The sequence below is a fragment of the Ictalurus punctatus genome, chromosome 22 (assembly GCF_001660625.3).
Source record: "Ictalurus punctatus breed USDA103 chromosome 22, Coco_2.0, whole genome shotgun sequence".
Classification (NCBI taxonomy): Eukaryota; Metazoa; Chordata; class Actinopteri; order Siluriformes; family Ictaluridae; genus Ictalurus; species Ictalurus punctatus.
The window spans coordinates 8,701,565-8,724,604 of NC_030437.2; the positions used below are offsets into that span (position 1 = coordinate 8,701,565).

Genomic DNA, 23,040 nt, shown 5'->3' on the forward strand with positions numbered 1-23,040 from the left:
GATGTCTGGCACTCGTTGTTAACATGGAGGCAGCTTTAAAGGCACATGGATCACAAAAAAGTGCCAAACAGATTTATTTCCAATGTATTGTAATATTTTCTTACACCAAACAATAAAACATACAGTACAGAAACGCATAACGAAAAACTCAACCCCACAATAAAATAATGCACAGAGTACCTAGTTCAACACAAAAATCTGTACTAAAAGTGACTATGGGACCACAGTATTCTGACCTGTTTAACAGTTTTTAGCATGCATCCAAAAGGCAATTTTCAGGAAATGACGCTTTCAGAATCTGACCTTCAACAACAAAACCTTACTATAGCTCATTTCTCAAGGCCTGTAATTTAGGTTTGTGCTGCTTTCTCCCATCAAGATTCAAGAGGACAAGTTGAATCTGAACTCAAAGAAGCCACTTCATTTCTCAGGGTAGTTCAAATGGAGAGCATAGATGAGTCCAAACAAAATCACCGGTGCATCTGGCCAAGACAATATAATCTGATCCTCAAGGATAACTGACACATGGTGGGAAGGGAATTCCTGCAGGCCTACATTGAAAATCGCCACCAGAGTCACTGCTGTCTCCTGGGTTTTCTCGTCCTGGAAAGCAAATACATGGTCAATATATTGTAATTGTCCAAATCATTAAGCTAACAGAACAGGCTAACAATTAAAAAAGGACAACCACCTCTTACACCGTAGCTTACAAATTTTGACATCCAAGTATGTGCAATATCAAAAGGACAAACTGTACGGTCACAGTACAAGATTATTCTGGCTTGTACCGGGATGGTAGATCCTCTATGGTCTATTGTTGATAATGATAATTGTTTCCATTTTCACTGTATTGTGGAAACCTGTAATACAAAAAACAAAGCTATTCCTGGAGCTCTAATTATCATTAGCTACTGTACTTCACAGAGACAACCGCACTGTAACATTGCATCCCTCTACCTCTGTTCTGACATCCTGTAATGCATGGTCATAGTTGAAAATGGCAATACATTTGTGTCCACTGTATTCAAGAATTAGCCTCCATCAGGTCAGCAAAAGCATGATGAGTATGGCTGCATGATAAGGTGTTGTTCTATTACTCAGACACTGGAATGAAAGGTTTAGTTGTGACAATTAGTTTGCCTGAAATTTTGTAGGCAAACAATGGCATTTGGTCAATTATCTGACAAACAGACTTGAATGTATGGCCTTTTTTACCCGCTAGCTCATATGTTCGCAAATGCTCAATACACCAGGTCTCATAGTTTTTCAGAAAAAGATCTCATTTCCAATAAGCAGTATGTTCCTGATTTCTTTGAACTTTTTCATACACATTTTCATTGACATTCACTTTTTCAACTGAGCAAAGAAAGTCAAATCGCTGATTAATTGGGCAACACTACTTACATTAGCTAACTGAAGTCCATCAGTTTCACCTTTTCTTTCTAGTCTGAAAGCCATGACCACCAAGGTTACTCTACAAATGAGTTTGACTGTCACTCAAAGCACCATTAATGAACCTTTTTTTTTTTTGAAGCGACATGCTTACAAGCTAATGCCCGTACAACTGAGGTAGCATGTTTCAGTGCCAACACAATGTGGTTGAACTATTCCAGTAGCCTGGCTTTAAAACTGTGCTAAGAAGTTAGGGGAAAAATCAGAACAATGTTTCTTTGCCGTCCTCCCTTCTGAAGCGAACCCGGTCACATTCCATCTCTCTGTGTACCATGTGCAAGTGAACGAATTGACTTGACTTAAGTGCTAACATTTTGGGCACTGTGCTACAAACTGGGTTACCCAAACTATGTTTTCTCGATTAAATCTTTGTTTTACAAAACATTACAAAATAGTAAAAAAAATAAATAACAATAAAAAAAAAATAATTAAAAAAAAAAGGCCACTACAGTATAAAGCCCACGTGGCATCAAATGTTATGTGCACTGCTTAATAGAGTTGGTGTACTCAGTCCCGGACTCGGACTTGAGTCCGGACTCGAGTCCAATTATGAATGAAGTCGCACTTGTCACACACTCGAATAAATTTGTACTCGACCTTGACACGGACTCTGACATTTTATACATTTTGGAGATTTTTTCAGAGTACAGTTGAGTCTGTGTCATGTGTAACATGAAAAGAAAGCTAAAAAATTTTTTTTATAATAACATGAAATTAAGATTACAAGAAATTAATGAATGTCTCCCTGCCTGACCAGGGGGCTTTCTGTGTGTACAGACTTGAAGCACATATAGAAATCCACCTCATTGTGCGAGTACCGAATTGTGTTCTCTTTAACGGCTTATTACGCTTGGACAGTCCAATAAATACACACACATCATGTCAAAATGCAGGCCTGGCCGAGTATTCATGCAAACACAGTCGGTTATGTCTAAAGTGAATGTAAACTGTTGGGAAATAAATCTGAGGTGTGTCAATACATTATATCGGATCTGTGCATTAGGTCTTAAAGTGACAGCAGTCTAATAAACTTGCTGCTGTCTGTGTCATTAATGTTAATCAAACAACAAAAGACAAAGAGAAAATCCTTCACTCACTCAGTAACTTCAGTAAATTTAATAAGACTCACTGTATGTCATACAGTGAAGTCTATTTTATTTTACATTTAATTGCAGTTTGTTGTCATTCATAAACAGAATAAAAGCAGTAATAAAGCATGAACGTTGTTGTTATGACCTGCTGCTGAATGTAACTCTACTCAGTACTCAGTACTTTTTGATAGGAAACTAGCTGAGGTGCTGATGACATTAAATAAAAATATTAAATGACAAAGGTAAGATGTAATAGTGGTATTTTTTGTTACCTTTATGTTGCCATTGGTTTGTGAAGGTTAAAATATTAATTTTACAGCTCAGTGTTGAGATTACAATTGCAATTTCAAATCTTTTTTTCAATTTAATTACTTTCTGGACTCAATTAGTTAAGGACTTGGTCTCGACTCGAAATCGACAAAGGTGGACTGCTTACATTACTGCTTAATGAAAGATTTATGAAATGATTATGAATGTGTTAGAATGGGTTAGTGTTTGTATGCTTCAGATAAAGTGTTACAGAATCACAAATATTAATTTAATAGTTTTTATGGTTGCAAATTGCTGTTCTTCCATGGTTTCTATGGTGCTTATTGCATCTGGAATGGCCATCCTCTGGTCAGTTATGTTTGTGCACATTCACAGATTAATGATATACAATCCCTAAAACCTGATTACTGGCCTAAAATCCAAGTGAAACTTTGTGGGATTTCTTGAAATCTGCTAACAGCTTCAACCCAATATATTGCAGCATGCCATTTACATAACCATTTGACATCCTCTTAGATGAATGACAAGGACAAGGACTAAATTTAACTTATCATCCTGTTCACAGCAATCTAAATACTTTTTATCTCAGTCCAAATAACTCATATAAATATATATTTTACATTATCCCAACCCAAATGTTATTCATAACAAGCTAAATTTTGGCACCATTACAACAAGGGAAAATATTTATAACAGAAATAATAAACTTTATTTATAAAGCGCCTTTCATACATTTAAAATGCTTTTTTTTAAAAAAAAAAAAATAGTAAGACAGGAAAATAATAATTATGAAATAAATAAAAGTTACAGAAAGAAGAAAATAACAATATAAAATATTATATAACTATATATATATTTATTTTATTTTATTTATTTATTTTTTTATTTTTATTTTTTTTTTTTGGGGGGGGGGGGGGGGTGTTAAATGACTAGCATGCTTATCTAACATTCTCCTCAGGCATACTATTCCCACCCCATGGTAGCTGCTGCTGTCATTATTCACCTGGCCGCAGATGGGACCATCTACAGTGATCAGACTCAGAGCAATATCACCATCCAGCTGGTGGACACCAAGGAGCAGCTCCATAATCTTGGTTTGTCTGACTTCATTTGTCATGTATTTACATTAACATCTTATAGGTTATATACCATATACATCTTAAACGTATTATTTACATCACACCTTTAGTTCAATAATCTCAATTTGCTACTTCATTGCACCATTCAGTGCTAAAATGCAGATGAGCCAGTATTTACAGTGTTTCAAATCATTTGCAGGCGAATGGCGGTTGAGTTGCAGGAACAATCCTTTAGTGATCCCTGTGATTCATGACCTGAGCATGGCTTTCTACAGGACCAAGGCTATTGTGGTGAACTTCCGATCAGCTCTGGTGGCCATTTCTGGAGTTGGTCTACGTTCCTTCCAGTATTTCGACCCAATCACAATTAGTGGCTGTCAAAGCAATGAGATCTATAATCCCATGGGCCAAAGGTGAGCATTTCAATGACACTACAAATGAAATCTCATTTAGAATCAGATTTCACTGCAATGCTGATTTATCTCTCACACACACACACACACACACACACACACACACACACACACACACACACACACACACACACACACACACTCACACACACACGTATATGGTTACACCAATGAAGCTTTACCAATTGTATCTTATGATGTTCAATGCTGAATATTGGTAAACTAGTTATCACATAATCTCAACTCAGTAATAAGAATAAGAGTAAGAGGCATAATGCTATGCTTTTCACCTACAGTTGTGTGCATTACTCATGTGATGCCATTGACTGCCAGAAGCCTATGGTGCATAACGCAGAGGTGAAGTGCAGCAGTCCGGGTTACTTCAATGGTGTCCGCTGTACAGTCACCTGCAACCGTGGATACACCCTCAAGACCCATAGAGATGACGAAATTATCAAAACACAGGTATGCTCTTGTTTTATGTTTTGTCACGAGGAGACCCTACCTTTCAATTCAAAATTTTTGAAGCACACACATGCGCGCACACACACACACACACACACACACACACACACACACACACACACACACACACACACATTTGCACACATGTACAGGAATATGCAAGTTATTACACCTACACCACAATAATCTTGTCTCATGCACTAAGTGCTTATGGAGTGAGTAGCAATAGAGTTTTATGGATCTCGTGGGTTGGATGGAGCAAGCTATCAGAGAAGAGAACAACGCTGGCACTCAGGGCGGTGGGCTCTGAGCTGCTGCTGGCTTTTCCCCAGGTTTATGTCTTTCTTCCTAAACCACTTTGTTTGAGGAGTCTGAAACCATGGGAACAGTCCATGTGGCTCAAATAAAAGCAAGGTTCTCCATTCACTGAGCAAGGAAGAGAGGGAGGAAAAACACACTGGGCAAGCCAAAACTTGGTGAGAGGCATTGTTAAGTTTGCACAGCATTTCACAGCATCTACCCTTCCTCCCTGACATGCTTCCTCTTATGCTTTTTAAAAAAAAATTATTTCTTTAGTTTACAATTTAACGAGCATTTAACCTTAATATGCCCTGTCTGTTCAGTGCAAAGATACAGCCTTTTCTATATAACATCTGAAGACTGGAAAAAGATGGTGTTTGTATGTCATTCACAAATTCAACAATTTATATGTATATGGGCCAAAATTGTGATATCTGGCAATCGATATACTGTATGTAGAAGGACCTGTTGAGAAATTTTTGCTTGGTTATAGAGTCTAATAATCGCATGAACCATGCATCAGGGCAACAGCAAAAGTTAAGCTCTGCCACACATTTAGAGACAAAATAATAAGCACTGGTCTGTTAAATTTCCTGCCAATAAGCTCCACACAACTCTGGGGTATGCATGCTGGAATGTGAGTGCATTTGCATTGCCAAGTTTGCTAACGTACATGCATTTTCAGGTTTAATGCAGGTCCAAGGAGAAAACATTGTCAGGGATAAGTCCTGACTTCTTGTGTTTAAGATCAAACAGAGTGTCCGACTTTCAGCAGGGCTGACCACCCAATACAATCTATAATTCCTTTCTGTTACTGAGTTGCTAGCATAATGCTAAATCAAGAAAGCCATACCAAGTCATCCTTGCATGACCAATAACATGCAATCATGTAATCTAATATAGGGCTGTGGTTTTTCTGTATGTGCATTATGTTGGTTAAAAAGCTAATATAAGAAATACACACAGCAATAAAAAAAATGCAACACAATAGTGTAGAAAACTAGTAACAGTGTAAAAACACACACAATGTTTTGCAAATGCAAGGGCAGTACTGTATGTAGGTGTTTGGGCTGATTGCTGCCAGAGACCACTGTCCGCTGAGAGGCTTGGCTTCTGTACAGCAGCTATTACGCATTAGGAAAGAGGAGAGAGGCAACAGACAGATTTTCTCGGCTTTTTGGGAGGCCTTGGTTTATATAACAGCGCTATGATTTGGGGCCCAGAACCAGGGGGTTGCAGGGGCCCTTACAGGGGAGATGTCTGGACTGGTATGTAAGTATGTAAGGTGAGAGTTATCTTTAAGCCTACTGCCTCTGTTAAAATAACGGCACAATCTCTGGTTCTAACATCACATTTGTTACTCTACTGCATCACACCCAGTTATGTCACTTCAGCACAGAATCACAAAGAAAATAGGTGACTATGGAAAAAACATTTGCACAATATTCCCAGTGGCTGTTTATAAGAAAGCATGGTCAGAACATGAGAACATGAAAACATGTTTGACAAACATATAGCTAGTGTGCGGCAGGTTATAATCAGTTGCCCTGTTTTTGAACTCACCTGAAGAAACTCCGTAACCCTGCCAGGAATCAGAGTGAGAGAGAGAGAGAGAGCCTGATGGATGACGGTATGAGGGTGCCCGTGGGCTTGCACTGAAAGGGAAAGTGCTGATCCCAGCACAGCAATTACTGCTTATCTGCTGTCTCCAGAGAGCACTAAAGACTGCTTCTAAAAGGCCCAGTCAGTGAGAAATTAGTAATTTCACCATTAATGCTATAATGGAACTTAGAATGTTCCAAAATAAAAAATAAAAGCCATACATAGAAACAGCAGCACCAAACATTGTTAGCTCCACATAGTGTTGTCTGCGTGATGAAAAAGTAGCTTTGGAACTGAATAATTTTTGTTCTGGTTGCTCTGGTGGTGGCGGGGTGCCACATCACAGCAAGGGCAGTGTCATTTGTGGCCTCCGTATCCTGACTGCACACCACTTGTTTTTGCCAGGGTGTTATTGAAAGCAGAACATGTCCTGAAAATCATCATTAGACAAACAACAACATTTCAGCAGTCCAGCAAGGCAAATGGAGAGTTCAAGGATTACTTTCCTTCTCTTGCCCCCCCCCCCCCCCCCCCCCCCCCAACTCTATGTGTGTTTTGTGTGACATGTTTTTGTATATAGGTGGGGACCAAATGTCATCATAAGGATAGGAGAATCTGACATTTTTAACCTTGTGGGGACAGTTGGCTGGTTGCTTATGTTAAGGTTAGGTGATTTAGTTAACCGTATTAATAATTGTCCGTGGAAGGTCCTCAGAAGGATAGTAAGACAAACGTGTGTGTGTGTGTGTGTGTGTGTGTGTGTGTGTGTGTGTGTGTGTGTGTGTCCAAAGAGAGAAAATGTCTTGGGGTGGGGTGCAAAAGAAAGTCCAACAGTCAACAGGGGCATCTGTGTTGAATTAGGCACAGTAGTCAGTGGTAGTTAAATTCTCAGTGGAGGAGGAATCAGAAGCTGTAAATTTTTAAAAGAAGGAAACTCCTTGCACGCAGACACCCCTGCTCCACTCCACGCCGCTTCCCAACCCAGACATGTTGCCAGTTGCCATTCCTCGCTTTGTGAGGGAAGGAGGAGGAGGAGGCAGTCAGTGACAGCCTGTTGAGCAATGATTTCTAAATCTAGAACATTATGTTTGTGTACTTGTGTGTCATTCGGTGTGTCATTGTGTGCATTGTGCTTGTATGCTTTGCAAAATTAAGTTTGGTATTTAAACAGCCCCCTCATTGTGTGTGTGTGTGTGTGTGTGTGTGTGTGTGTGTCTGTGTGTGTGTGTGTGTGTGTGTGTGTGTGTGTGTGTGTGTGTGTGTGTGTGTGTGTGTCTGTCTGTCTTCAGCGATGACGGTTTTTGTGTTGTCCCTCTCCTCAGGACACCCCCTGCAGCTCGGCTTGTTTGTTTAATGGCTGTTGATACAGTGTGGGGCTTGGCTTTGAAACAAGATAGAAAGTTGTAACTGGAGTTTGAAGGGGTCTGCGGAGGGGATCCTCTGATGCCTGTTTTATGTATTTCTTCTCCTTGGGGTGGTTTTATTAGCAGGACAGTGATGCTTCCTCAATATATAACTAAATCAGTCTGAATATATAACAAACATAAGGACAACATAAGGACAGATTTGCTTGCTGCTTGAAATATTCAAGGATATATTCACGTGAAATATGGAAAAGCTTGCACCGTCTCGCCACTGAGCTGTTTTCAATAAGAGCCCTTGGTTGAAAAGAGGAAAAAGCAGAAAAGAGGGCAAGTTTTGGAGCTGGATCTGGATTGCATTTCAACTGTTTCCTGCTGTTTTGTTTAGTTTTAAGTACTGGTATATTTCCTGAGAGGGTACAGAACATTAGATAAGCATTGGATTCCATAGCTGTGCTGCATTCTAGACTGCCTTAAATCTGCCATTTGAGAGGGAAAATGGAGAGAGAGAAAAGAGAGAGACTGGGGTCAAAACACAACACAAAATACAGTTCCTTTCTGTGTTTAGTTTTGTGGATGTGAGTAAAAGAACATTTGCCACAATAATCTATGCCTTGCCAGCAAAAACTGTTTGGCTTCACAGAATCTGGTTCAACAAACATCTCTGACATCTCTTTTTTATGGCCAGTCTTTTGGCCCTTTGTCATAAAGAAATTAAGCGATCTGTGTAAGAGGAGTGTGTTTTATTCTGTATTTCAGTGAAAGAGATAGACCTTGTGTGTACACACACCCAGCAAACAACAGGACAACCTATAGACCACATTTTAATATGCCGGAAGCTCACAGTAGTTTTGTTGGCTTAATGGATTGAATTTGCTATCTGCTATCTATTTGCTATTTGCTGGTAATTTAAATTTACCAGCAGCTTTATGTACCTCCCTGAATGAACATGTTAAAAATGAATTGATTTACACAGTCCGATCCATAAGTATATTGACAGTGAAACAATTCTCATACTTTTGCCTCTGTACACCACAACAATAGATTTGAATAATTAGACTGGAGAAAAAAACAAAACAAAACAAAAAAAAAAACAGACCTACCAAACAGTTAGCAGAAACTTCAGGAGTGGCAGAATAAATAATTTGGTACATTCTCAAAAAGAAGGAATGCACTTGTGAGCTCAAACACCAAAAGTCCTGGAAGACCACAGAAGACAACTAAAGTGGATGATCACAGAATTCATTCTTTGGTGAAGAAAAAAAACTTCACAACATCTAGCCAAGTCAAGAACACTCTGAAGGAGGTAGGCATATCATTGTCAAAGTCTACAATCAAGAGATGCCTTCACAAATGTAAATACAGACAGTTTACCTCAAGATGCAAACCACTGGTAACATTCAAGTACAGAAAGGCCAGCTCAGACTTTGCTATAAAACATTTTAAAAAGGAATTGTTATGGCATGGGCATGTATGCCAATGGAACAGGGTTACTAGCTTTTGTTAATGATGTGACTCCTAATAGAAGTAACAGGATGAATTCTGAAGTGTATAGAGCTATACTTTCTGCTCAGAGTCAGTCAAATGCTGCAAAACAGATCGGATGGCGCTTCACAGTACAGATGGATAATAACCCAAAACATACCACAAAAGCAACCCGAGAGCTTCTTAAGGCAAAGAAATGGAATTTTCTTAAATGGCCAAGTCAGTCACTTGACCATAGCCCAATTGAGTAGGCTTTTTACTTACTGAAGACAAAACTGAAGGCAGAAAGACTCACAAACAAGCAGCAATTGAAGCAGCTGCAGTAAAGGCCTGGCAAAGCATCTCAAGGGAGGAAACTCAGTATTTGGTGAGGTCTATAGGATCCAGACTTGAGGCAGCCATTGACGGCAAAGGATTTGCCTCCAAGTATTAAAAATAATACTTATATTTATAATAATATTAGATTGTCCAATTACATTTGGGTTTGTGAAAATGGAAGGACAATGGCTGTAATTGCGAAATTGTCATGTTCTGTCAAAACAGAGAGGCTGAGATGGATTCAAATGCAGTTTAAGCAGTTTTAATATATAAAGTCCAGCAAACAAATCCAATACGTAAGGCAAATATAAAGTCAAGGCAGGCAAAGTGTCAGGCAATCAGCAAACTGGATATCATACAGTAACCAAAGTCAAAAAACTAGAATAGCAATACAGGCAGGTAACAAGGCTTGGTAATGACAGAACACAAAGGAAACCATGCAATTACTTTGCAATGTAGCTGAAACAGAATGAGGCTTATATAGGGGAATAGTGATGGATGTGATTTTGAGAACAGGTGCAGAGAGTCATGTGACATGGTCAGGTGAGGTGCAGTGGCTGATGGGAAATGTAGTCTCTAGTCCCTTTTCCTGTATTTCTATGACATAAATAATTAATGTGTGTGCCCTGCGATGGATTGGCACCCTGTCCAGGGTGTACCCCACCTTGTGCCCGATGCATCATGGGATAGGCTCCAAGTTTCCCCGTGACTCTGAAGAAGGATAAGCGGTATAGAAGATGGATGGATGGATGGATGGATGGATAAATAATTAATGCAATATTCTTGTTAAACCCCTTGAATTAAAGCTGAAAGTCTGCACTTCGATCACATCTTGATTGCTTCATTTCAAAACCATTGTGGTGGTGTAAAGAGGCAAAGTTACAAAAAAAATGTCCAAATACTTATGGACCTGACTGTATAATTAATAAATGGCTTGCCCTGTGGGTTTTTCAGATTTGTCCAGTGTGCAAAACCTTTTTTTTTTCCTTATTTTTACTTAATAAAAATTTGTAACGATCTGGAAACTTAAATGCTAATTTGTAATGATCCAATAAAACACTGCATTTTGCAACACATGAGGGTCACCATGATGCCTCAGTGCAAGAAAGCTTTAGAGGTCGAATGATTTCCCGTCAAAGCAGACCGCTTCTTGCTGTTGGCCTGTGTTTGGCAGAAATTTTGCTGTTCCATTTCACAATCAGTGAACTGACATTTGTTGGACAGGCTCTGTTGCATGCTTGCCACTGTGGTTCCATTGGGGGGAGAGAAGACAATGGTGGTGTTTGGACAGAAAAAAAAGAAAGGGAATCTGGCTGGCCCAGATCTTCCAACAGCTCTGATGGGTCTCTGCTAATGTCTTTACAGGCATTCCACACTCCTGAAATGACTTATTAAATCAGGCGAAATGACCCTTGACTCCTGCCGCTTTTTGCTCCTGACAGCTTTAAACGCTGCACACACGCCATTTATTATTGGTGGCCGCTTTTGCAATGACCGCTGGCCCTGCACACTCTCATTAAGAGATCCATCGCAGACACAGTAACTTTTTTTATTGAGGATGGGGAGGGTTTTTTCTAGTTTTGGATATTATTGTCATACTTTTCTGCGTGAACTTAAAGCTCCTCGAACTGATGTTATCACACTTGTATAAGAGGGAAAGCTGATATTTTTCGCTCTTGTTCCTTAGTCGGACTCTATGGCCACCCTCACTTGTGCTGATGGGAAATGGAACAAACAGGTGTCCTGTGAGCCAGTGGACTGCGGACGCCCAGACAAGTATCACGTGCACCCGGCTAACTTCAGCTTCACTGAGGGCACCACTTATGGCAAGAAGTGCACTTTCCAGTGTATGCACCCAGCACAGCTGATAGGTGGGTACAGCACAGTAGATCCATCGAGAAAGCCACTGGGTTTACTAGGTCAACTGTGTAAATGTCTGTACTGATTCAACCACAAAAATAATTGAAAAACTGAAATTACTTAATGACTGAATAACATTTTTTAATATTGATCCTGCATTTATAGTGTTGTTTTGTATACCAGCATAGTTTATTGGAAACTCAATGACACATTGACTACCAGGTTAAACTGCAGGAAGTGAGGTTTTTATGATATCAACTGATATACATGTGAAACACAGTCCTCCTATTGGGAAACCATAATAATCATGTGCAAGTTTGTTTCATTAAGTGGTAGCTACACTGTAATTTCCATGTTTAGGGAAGAGGAATTTTGTTGGAATTCCACCACCCAGCTCACTGATTTTCAGATTATGAACCAGCTGAAAAGTATGATTTCTTTTAGGCAGCAATAATGTGCTGACATGTATGGAGGATGGCATGTGGTCCTTCCCAGAGGCTATGTGTGAGCTGCGCTGTCCCATGCCTCCTTCCATCCCCAATGCTATCCTGCAAACCAAACGCTGCAATGCCAGTGGTCTCAAAGTTGGCTCTTTCTGCAAGTACAAATGCAAGCCAGGCTACCATGTGCCTAGTGCTGACAACCCCAAAAGGTGACTCGCCTCTAATTTTGAAGACACCAACTGACTGTTATGATTACAATGTTGTTATATTAATGTACAAATTGTAAATAGTGATTACATTCATAGATGGTTAATTAATACACAGTGACTGGTTATCGTTAAGGCAATATAACTATGCTATTATCAAGTATTTTTCTCTATTGAATATTACTTTTTTATGTCACAGTTCTACAAAAAATTTATTAGATAAAATTAAACGGTGCCAAAGTAAATTTACCTTCATTCTAATTAAGAAATCCAGGGAAAAACAAAAACAAACAAAAAAGACTTTATGTAAAATAAAAACTCCCCCAATGCTACATGCTCCACTAACCATGGTTGCTGCTTGGCCTACATTCACACATTGGAACATGATTGGCTCTTACAGTTTATTATGCAAGTACACTTGCCTCTCACATGTTTAGAATTGTTAGATTCTAAATTGATTGAAATTGTAAATTCTAAATTGTTTCTTAGAGGTGTGAATTAGGAGTGTGGTCTTGGGTAACTGAACAAAAAAGATGTGGGAGTAGACAGTTTTTCTGCCAAGTGAGACTGAAAGTGGTTTGACCTGTGTTTGGTGTAAATTGGGCTTTATTCATTCATTTATTCATTCATCTTCAGACGGTCGTTCACAAGACAGTGTACGGAGAATGGTACCTGGCAACTGGGCATGTGTGTGCCAGTGGCGTGTGAGCCACCACCACCAGTCTTCCATGGCAGCTACGAATGTACTAATGGCTTCCAGTTCAATAGCGAGTGCTGGCTGATCTGTCCCGAGGCCAATCACATGGTGAGAGAACACAGCCCCTGCAAACAGATCTGGCACCTCTCAAACTTGACTTTGTCAGAATTTTCTCATTTACAATTTGCTCAGCATTTGCTTGGTTTTCTTGAAGCTTCCTCTTTAATTTTTTCATTTCATGTTGTGTTAATAAAGAGCATCCCAATCTGTCTGACGCAATCTGTCTTGGTCTACACAGTCTCTGAGCGTTGGTTATTCTATTTATATCCATATTTAAAATGGTAAAAACTCACCTCATTTTCAAGTTATAATTGGTTGATTTGTAGTTGTCAAGTAGTTATCCAGAAAGAACCCATGAAAATGTAGAATAAGTTTATTGCAAAATGTTGCAAATAAAAAAGCTAAAAATTGCATTATAACCCTTAACCCTCTATAGCTTTCTATCTTTGCTAATGCCCCGATATCCTCCTGCCATCTATAACTGCAATTTGCATTATCATATTCTCAGTGAAATATTTAACAATAGCCTTATACAAACACTTCTTTTACATGTACCACATCATTCTTTAATTTCTCCAATTGTCTAAGTATTCTATAATTTGAATGCTTTGTGTAGTATACAATTTGAGCCCATGTACTAAACCTCCTGATCAATTTTCTAACAGTAATACAGCCAGTTACACTCGGGTTTAAATGAAATTAATGCTGTGTTAAAAAAACTTGAACCAAACATTTACACACCCATTCATACACTACGGACCCTTTATACATGCTAGTCAGCCTTCCATGCATGTCTTTGGACTGAGGGAGGAAACCAGAGTACCCGGAGTAAACCCCCGCAGCACAGGGAGAACATGCAAACTTCATCAATCAAACCATGAATTGGTTCAACATGGGTTGAATAAGGCTCTGCTTTAATGGGTATGTGCTTGCCTTTTCCTCCAGACAACCTCCACCACTGTGATTCGCTGTAGAAAGGACGGGAACTGGACTGGCTCTTTCCAGCTCTGTCCCCAGCTAAAAGGCCAATGCTCCCTCCCTCAGAACCTGAGCTCGGACATTAGCCTCAGCTGCAGCAGGGGGCATGGCATCGGTCTGTAAAAATGTACACAGTCCACCTGTGGTCATAGCCAGGGCCAGTTTTAGTCGATTTAGTTAAAATAAGTCATGAATAAATGAGCAGCATTTAAAACAACTAGATCATGTTCGTGACTTTTAATTTTAACTGCAAAAGGTTGCATTGATACTGAACTGACATATAAACTTTTAAATGCTTACAGAATTTCAGATGCTTTTAAAATGGGCTGATCTCAGACCTGTGTGTGTAATAGGAGAGCAATGTGAGCTGACATGCAGAGACGCTGGTAGCAGTGTGGTGCTCCTCCCAACGAATATGACTGTGGATGCCTTAGTGAAAGACCACTGGAGAAACCCACCCAAAGTTCAGGTGCAGTCAAAAACCTTGTGGTATAATATTTTCCTGACCATCATTAATAATATCATAAAGTATATTGTCCAGTTTGTATTTCTAGAGAAATACAGAGAGTCTCCGAGAGTTTGTTAAATGTCATAATATAAGCAGAATACTTAAATAGGTCTACAACTTAGAAATTATATTTAAGTCTGTATATCAGTTGCTTAACAACCAGCCATGATGTAACTAATCCTAAATCACTCATAATAATCTATAAAAGGGTTGTAATATGAACACCAAAGGTGGTCAAAATAAACATCTGTAAATCCTTAAAAACATGGCTGTCAAAAATCCTGCTTTGAATTTTGACCATATTATGACAAAGAATGGAAGTAAATTAATTATAACCAGTAAGGTAGAAATGATAAATGCTTTCTTCTCTTAGTGCCAAAATTCCATGTCATGGTGTTTATCAGGCAGAAGGGAGAACAGTTTGGCTAGACCACACACACACACACACACACACACACACACACACACACACACACACACACACACACACACACACACACACACACACACACACACAACATTTTCCTTTTGCCATTTTCACTGTGTTTGAAAAAAGGTAACAAAATGGTTAGAGAAGGATGGCAGGACTAAAGATAAAAAGGCTTTTCTCTTCCTAACACACAACTGCTTGCTGGTTATTTTCTATAAACCCATTATAAATTAGACTACTTTACCGGTGACATACAATGTAATATTTTTGCAGGTTAGAGTCAGAGTCTGACCTAGTCAGAAAACCTCTGTCATAAAAGATGGTTCAGACACAGCCATGAGCTTTCAGGCAGCAAGGATGCATATCTTTGTTCCTATTTTCCTTGACCTGGAATGGAGCACTTTTGTGTGGTAGATAACTGGGAAGACCAGTTATTATTTTCCTGAGAATTAATTTCACATTACAACTGTCTGACCACCACGCTGGACAAGACGCAGGCTTGATGTTAACCGTGACATCACTCTTAACTGCCCTTGAACCATAAGGGCTTTCAAATGATCAGTATTACAAATGAAAACCCTTTCAAAGCATTCACATTTTGAACGTGATCTTGGGTGAGGGTACTTGTCCTTACTTTAGCACTATGATCATGTCTCTCCTATTTGCCTATACCACTCGTTCAGCTCCATCTGTGAGAACTTCTCATTGCTTGTTCTGCTGATGGGAGAAGACCACAGACACCAGTCTAGCCCTTAAAAAAATACTTTGGCCTTATTAAATGACTCATTGTTTAGATTCTTGAAATGGCAAACAAAATGAAGGCCTGCCCTGAACCTTCTGTGTTTTTGTGGTGAATGAAAGATTTCATGAAATTTCAATAGCACTGAATAAAAAGCTATTTGACACCATGAATAAACAGCTTGAGGCCGTGAAAAGGTTGGGGGCTTGAGAAAGAGATGAGGAATATCTATCTTCATGATTTATGATGGCATTGATATATTCCTGGTGGTGTGAATGGTGTTTTGGGTGATGTCATGCCTGCGAGTGGTTAAGAGGTTGTCTGACTTTTTCTTGTGTTTCTTTTGTTCCCCCCACCTCCAAACAGTTGTAGAGGATGTTTTGAGAAGCCTGACTGTTTTTTGTTCACTTGGTGAATGGCCCACCATGTCGAACTCAGTGCTGGCATCTGAAGCAGCAGAGCATGTACAAGTGTGTGAATGGTGCCGCTTTCTCACTCTGACCCAATATGGTCCTGCAAGAGCTGAATGTATTGATGGACCCTGCAAATTAATTGAATCTTTCCACCATTTGTATCCTTTAGAAATCATACTTTATAGTCAACAAGACTCCATTGGAAAATCTTAACAGATCAATGGAATGTCTTGGCAAAAGTGGGAAAAAGAAGAACAGCCCTCTGATAGGGATAGTATAAAAGTCTATTTAAAAGGTAGCAGGTAGTGCTTGTCCAACCCAGACCTTAAGAGAAACTGTAAAAACAAGCACAGTTTCAGGAGCAGACGGTTTAAATTAGGCCTGAGTAAACATGCCGCCTGGGTCCTCTGTGTGACACTGAATGGTGTGTGTGTGTGTGTCTGTGTGTGTGTGTCTGTGTGTGTGTGTGTCTGTGTGTGTGTGTCTGTGTGTGTGTCTGTGTGTCTGTGTGTGTGTGTGTGTGTGTGTGTGTGTGTGTGTGGGTGTGTGTGTCAGGATTGCTCAGGCCAAGCCTCACCACCATAAGCCACGCCGGAATAGTGGGCAAATGCCTGCTTTCTTGGAAATGTTAAGTATATGTTTGGCCTTTTCCACTCTTCATGGCTTCTGGAGTTCCCCCAGAGTGTGTCATTTTGCCTCTCTAAACATCCTCTCTACCTGTGACAACTCAGGAGCTGCAGCCAGCTAGCGCTCCTTACGTTTAATGGCTCCCCTATATCATGCCAAACTCTTAACTCTGACATGCTACAAGAAAATTCTTTACTTTCTGTATTTTGCCCTCTAAGACCAGGGTTTTGCTGCAGGTTTTTTGTTTATGCCTTCACATGCTTGTTAGGAATCTGCTAAAATCTCAGCTTATAAAGTTATTCATCTTAAAGCATATTATTCAGTAAGTTGAATGACTGTATTTCCTGACACTAAACAGGAAGGGTACAGTGCATCCGGAAAGTATTCACAGCGCTTCACTTTTTCCATTTTTTGTTATGTTACAGTCTTATTCCAAAATGGATTAAATTCATTATTTTCCTCAAATTTCTACAAACAAAACCCCATAATGACAACGTGAAAAAATTTGTTTGAAATCTTTGCAAATTTATTAAAAATAAAAAACAAAAAAAGCACATGTACACAAGTATTCACAGCCTTTGCCATGACACTCAAAATTGAGCTCAGGTGCATCCTGTTTCCACTGATCATCCTGTTTCTACAACTTGATTGGAGTCCACCTGTGGTAAATTCAGTTGATTGGACATGATTTGGAAAGGCACACACGTGTCTATATAAGGTCCCACAGTTAACAATGCATGTCAGAGCACAAACCAAGCCATGAAGTCCAAGGAATTGTCCGTAGACCTCCAAGACAGGATTGTATCGAGGCACAGATCTGGGGAAGGGTACAGAAACATCTCTGCAGCATTGAAGGTCCCAATGAACACAGTGGCCTCCATCATCCGTAAATGGAAGAAGTTTGGAACCACCAGGACTTATCCGAGAGCTGGCCGCCCGGCCAAACTGAGCGATTGGGGGAGAAGGGCCTTAGTCAGGGAGGTGGCCAAAAACCCGATGGTCACTCTTACAGAGCTCCAGCATGTCTCTGCGCAGAGAGGAGAACCTTCCAGAAGAACAACCATCTCTGCAGCACTCCACCAATCAGGCCTGTATGGTAGAGTGGCCAGATGGAAGCCACTCCTCAATAAAAGGCACATGACGGCCCGCCTGGAGTTTGCCAAAAGGCACCTGAAGGACTCTCAGACCATGAGAAACAAAAAGATTGAACTCTTGGCCTGAATGGCAAGTGTCATGTGTGGAGGAAACCAGACACCAGTCATCACCTGGCCAATACCACGCCTACAGTGAAGCATGGTGGTGGCAGCATCATGCTGTGGGGATGTTTTTCAGCGGCAGGAACTGGGAGACTAGTCAGGATCAAGGGAAAGATAAATGCAACAATGTACAGAGATATCCTTGATGAAAACCTGCTCCAGAGCGCTCTGGACCTCAGACTGGGTGAAGGTTCAACTTCCAACAGGACAATGACCCCAGGCACCCAGGCACACAGCCAAGATAACAAAGGAGTGGCTACAGGACAACTCTGTGAATGTCCTTGAGCGGCCCAGCTAGAGCCCAGACTTGATCCCGATTGAACATCTCTGGAGAGATCTGAAAATGGCTGTGCACCGACACTCCCCATCCAACCTGATGGAGCTTGAGAGGTCCTGCAAAGAAGAATGGGAGAAACTGCCCAAAAATAGGTGTGCCAAGCTTGTAGCATCATACTCAAAAAGACTTGAGGCTGTAATTGGTGCCAAAGGTGCTCCAACAAAGTATTGAGCAAAGGCTGTGAATACTTATGTATATGTGCTTTTTTGTCTTTTATTTTTAATAAATTTGCAAAGATTTCAAACAACTTCTTTCACGTTGTCATTATTGGTTATTGTTTGTAGAATTTTGAGGAAAATAATGAATTTAATCCATTTTAGGATAAGACTGTAACATAACAAAATGTGGAAAAAGTGAAGCACTGTGAATACTTTCCAGATGCACTGTATGTAGTTATAAGTCATGGGAGTTTCAAAAAGGAAAATAAAATTAATGTTGTGTCTCTTTTGCAGAGTATTGTATGCACAATTGTACTGAAGTGGTATCCAAGCCCAGAGATTCTCCATTGCATAAAAGGTTGTGAGGTAAGATGTGTCTTATACAGTGCCCTCCACTAATATTGGCACCCTTGGTAAATATGAGCAGGCTGTGAAAAATTATCTTTAATGTTTTGATCTTTTGTTAAAAAAATTCACAAAAATACTCTGCTCTCATGGATCTCAAACAATTGGACACACAACACAGGTTTATCAAAAAAAACTTTGTTTAATATAGGTGTGCAACAATTATTGGCACCCCTATGATTTCATATGAGAAAAATATATTTGAAGTATATTCCCATTGATATTAAAAAAAAATTATAACACCTTGGTGACAAGGAAGTGGAAATTGTTCAACCATGACTTCCTGTTTTACAGGGCTATAAATATGAGGTATAAATATGAGGCCAAATTCCCTTAGTCATTCATAACAATGAGTAAGACCAAGGAATATAGTTGTGATGTGCGGCAAAAGGTTGTTGAGCTTCACAAAATGGGAAGTGGCTATAAGAAAATAGCACAAGCATTGAAAATGCCCATTTCCACCATCAGGGCAATAATTAAGAATTTCCAGTCAACTGGAAATCTTATGAATCAACCTGGAATTGGACGTGTGTCTAAAATGTCTCTGTGAAGAGGATGGTTCGAGTGGCCAAAAAATCTCAGAGGAGCACAGCTGGAAAACTGCAGACGTTAGTTGCGTCTTGGGGTCAGTCTCCAAATTACAATCCAAAAGTACAATCCGTAGTCACCTACATCACCACAAGGTGTTTGGAAGGGTTTCAAGAAAAAATTCATCCAAAAACAAACGCAAGCGTCTTCAGTTTGCCAGACACTACTGGACCTTCAAATGGGATCGGGTTCTATGGTCAGATGAAACCAAAATAGAGCTTTTTGGCAGTAAACACCAGAGGTGGTTTTGGCGCACACAGAGAGGTAGCCATATGGAAACGTACCTCATGCCCATGCTTAAATACAAAAATATACACAAAAATATACCAAAATGGATTACTGACCTCAAAACTCAAATTCAAGGTCCTGCCATGGCCATCCCAGTCCCCTGACTTGAAACTCATAGAACATCTTATGGGGTGAACTGAAGAGGAGAGTCCACCAGTGTGGACCTCGAAATTTGAAGGATCTGGAGAGATTCTGTATGGAGGAATGGTCTCAGATCCTTTGCCATGTATTCTCCAACCTCATCAAGCATTATAGACAAATACTCAGAGCTCTTATCTTAGCAAAGGGAAGGAGCACAAAGTATTGACTAAAAGGGTGCTAATAATTTTGGCACACGTTTTAACAAAGATATATTTTTTGATAAACCTTAACAAAAGATCAATAGGTTAAACAATAAAAATAATTTTTCACAGCTTTCTTTACTCATATTTACCAAGGGTGAAAATATTAGTGGAGGGCACTGTATGCTATTATTAGGAAATTTTTCCCTGTTGCATTCCCATCCATTTAAATCACATAAAGTTCCTCTATGACAGTACTACCATTATTTGCTTTTTTGTGATGAATACAGGGGAACTGAATTGGCAAATATGGCCTCCTCTGTTTTATTTAGAGAGGAGCTTTTTTTCTTTTAGATTTTAAAGGATCCTATAATCTTTTAAAGCCTTTCTTTTAAAGTACTTGTGCTACTAAATACTACTATTGGTTGTACTTTAAACACTTTCTTAAATTAAAAAATCCCATGTAAGAAACCTTCCAACAGATCATCCTTAATAAAGCAGCACAGTACTGCGGCAGTGATGGCAGATCACTCTTCACCATTTTTTATTTGTGTCCAAACGATAGTCTTTTGAACCAGCCACATTCTGACCCACTTTTATTCACAGGATAATTAGCAGTCCCCTGGAAAGAGTAATTTCATGTCGGGGAGATGATTTCAAACTTAAAAGGTCACAGGTGTGCCAAGCAACCTTTGGAGCCTGTCAGGATGGAAATATGTAGTAACTCTCAAGGGAGACACATATGAGTTTAATAGTGCTTTAGTTTCCCAATTAAGAGAGGCCTCCATCTACAGACTTAGGAATACCAACTCAGTTTTTCCTGGGTGACATACTTGCAACAGACTCTGTCTGTGTGCCTGTGTGTATTTTTGCATGGTGTGGATATATGTGTGAATGCCTCTCTCTCACGCTCCATCTCTCTGTAATTACAGAGGACAGATTTATTCTGGCTGCATGGTGTAAGTTTGTAATCATTATGAAGACTTGTGTATGCATTGCATTTAATTAAAAATATATTCACTGTGCAAATATGTTTTTTCTCTGTTCTGTAGCCTTTCATGGGTGATAACTACTGTGATGCCATCAACAACCGAGCATTCTGTAACTATGATGGTGGAGACTGCTGTCATTCTACTGTCAAAACTAAAACGGTGAGCTTATGTTGTGTTTGTGTTATAAAATTAATTGCTTTTCACAATTTAAGATTTAAGGCTATTATTTGTTATTTCAGTAGTGGGTATATAGCTTTCATCTAATAAGTACAGTATTTGGACTGTGTTTCATTTTGTAGACCATTAAAGTTGCTTATTACAAAGAATCCTGGGCTTTCCCTGATGTACTTATGCATTTTTACTTGATCCTCCTCCTTTTAACAAGTGACCACTTCATATGTTGACTAGCTCAATCAGTTCCTGACTAGAAACTTGTGAACCCTTCTTGCAGCTGGTATGGCTGCTGTTATGGCTTCAGTAGAAATAGACATGTTAATGAATTAACAATTTGCTACTTTTTTTTTTTAAGGATTTCATCAAATCAATCATTCATTCCTCTAACTATTATATCAAAAAGGTGTCACAAAACTATATACTGGCATCCTGAATATTTAAAGCCTGAACATAATGCTGGTTCTACCACTTTGGTGTTTACAATTTTAGTGGATCTCTTCCCTTTTAGTGTTTTAGTGAATTGATGTTGTTTTTTCAAAGGCATTGTTGAGCACAAGAACTTAGGAGGTCTACACTGGCATTCATTTCAGATGTCTTAAAAAATCAGTTGCCAGCTGCATTGCTGTTTTGGACAGACTACATATGTTTAAATACAGTCTCCCACAATGTCACAGCATATATCACATCACTCTTCTCTAAGCCTGATGTAAGCCAAGGTCTTTTCCTCCCAAATGCACCATCAATATGGCGTAATTACTCTCACTGGACCCGTGAGCTATTGGGAAAACCTGGTCGGAGTGGCTCACTGCAGACAGAAAAGCAATAGTGACACAAAGCATCCTAATGGTTCTGTGCGACTTGTCATGAGTCTTGTGATGAGTCTTTGCTGTCAAATAATGTGGACTGGCATTTTGGACATGAGATCACACTATCAATAGATACAGAATAGATATGAATATATACATACATACATACATACATACATACATACATGCATACATACATATATACATACATACATACATACATATATGTAGACTAATTATGTTGGCAAATATAATAACATTTCTGTTATTATTCTTTTGTCAGTGCTTGCCAAAACATATCTTCATCTCAACACTAATCTGAAATATTTATAGCAATTCAGGAATAATGTAAAATAAAATTAAAATTAATGAAGTAAATTTAAAAAGTAAAATTAATGGTAAAATAGAGTAAAACACTAATCTTATAGAAATACTATATGATTCTATGTGTTTTTGGACGTGCCTTGGGGACTTGACTTCAATTAATCTCAATTATTTCTCTGGAGAATTGTTATTTATTCCTCCAGTGTTATGGCTAAAAGACAAAAAACTGCCTGTTGACTCACAATATTCCCAAGAAGACTATCAACAATAAGCATATCTCCCTGGCTCCTGATAGTCTAAGTGACGTCAATATGGATAAGGTTAGTTGTTGTCAGAACATCTAGAGGCTTTTAGATTTGGAACAGTCAGTGAGGGTTTTTTTTTTTTTTTTTTTTGACCCCTCTGGTTATTGCACACCCATCTCACCTTGATTACATTGTTGTTCCTTGTGTACATGCTTGTCATCCTCTTTTGACATGCATGTATATTACACAGATGTCAGGGTGCCACCAGCCAGAAGGAAATCTGCCTGCATTTATGTTACCTGATTTTACCTTTCAAAGTAATTTCCTCCCAAAGTAACATTGTGGCTCATCAAAAGCTTGAAAAATGGAGTCTCCATTATACACATTTA

General features: G+C 39.3%; 1 protein-coding gene across 1 annotated transcript in view; it reads left to right on the top strand.

The window, feature by feature from the left end:
- The window catches only part of pappab (pregnancy-associated plasma protein A, pappalysin 1b), an 89,060-nt gene that overhangs the window by 58,800 nt on the left and 7,220 nt on the right, over nucleotides 1-23,040 (top strand). Inside the window, exons 12-21 of the mRNA XM_017451226.3 lie at nucleotides 3,772-3,907; nucleotides 4,092-4,305; nucleotides 4,602-4,770; nucleotides 11,524-11,707; nucleotides 12,141-12,348; nucleotides 12,982-13,150; nucleotides 14,048-14,195; nucleotides 14,434-14,549; nucleotides 18,843-18,914; nucleotides 21,163-21,261. Of these exons, the coding sequence (XP_017306715.1) occupies nucleotides 3,772-3,907; nucleotides 4,092-4,305; nucleotides 4,602-4,770; nucleotides 11,524-11,707; nucleotides 12,141-12,348; nucleotides 12,982-13,150; nucleotides 14,048-14,195; nucleotides 14,434-14,549; nucleotides 18,843-18,914; nucleotides 21,163-21,261 (1,515 nt within the window). The remainder of the gene's footprint in view (nucleotides 1-3,771; nucleotides 3,908-4,091; nucleotides 4,306-4,601; nucleotides 4,771-11,523; nucleotides 11,708-12,140; nucleotides 12,349-12,981; nucleotides 13,151-14,047; nucleotides 14,196-14,433; nucleotides 14,550-18,842; nucleotides 18,915-21,162; nucleotides 21,262-23,040) is intronic.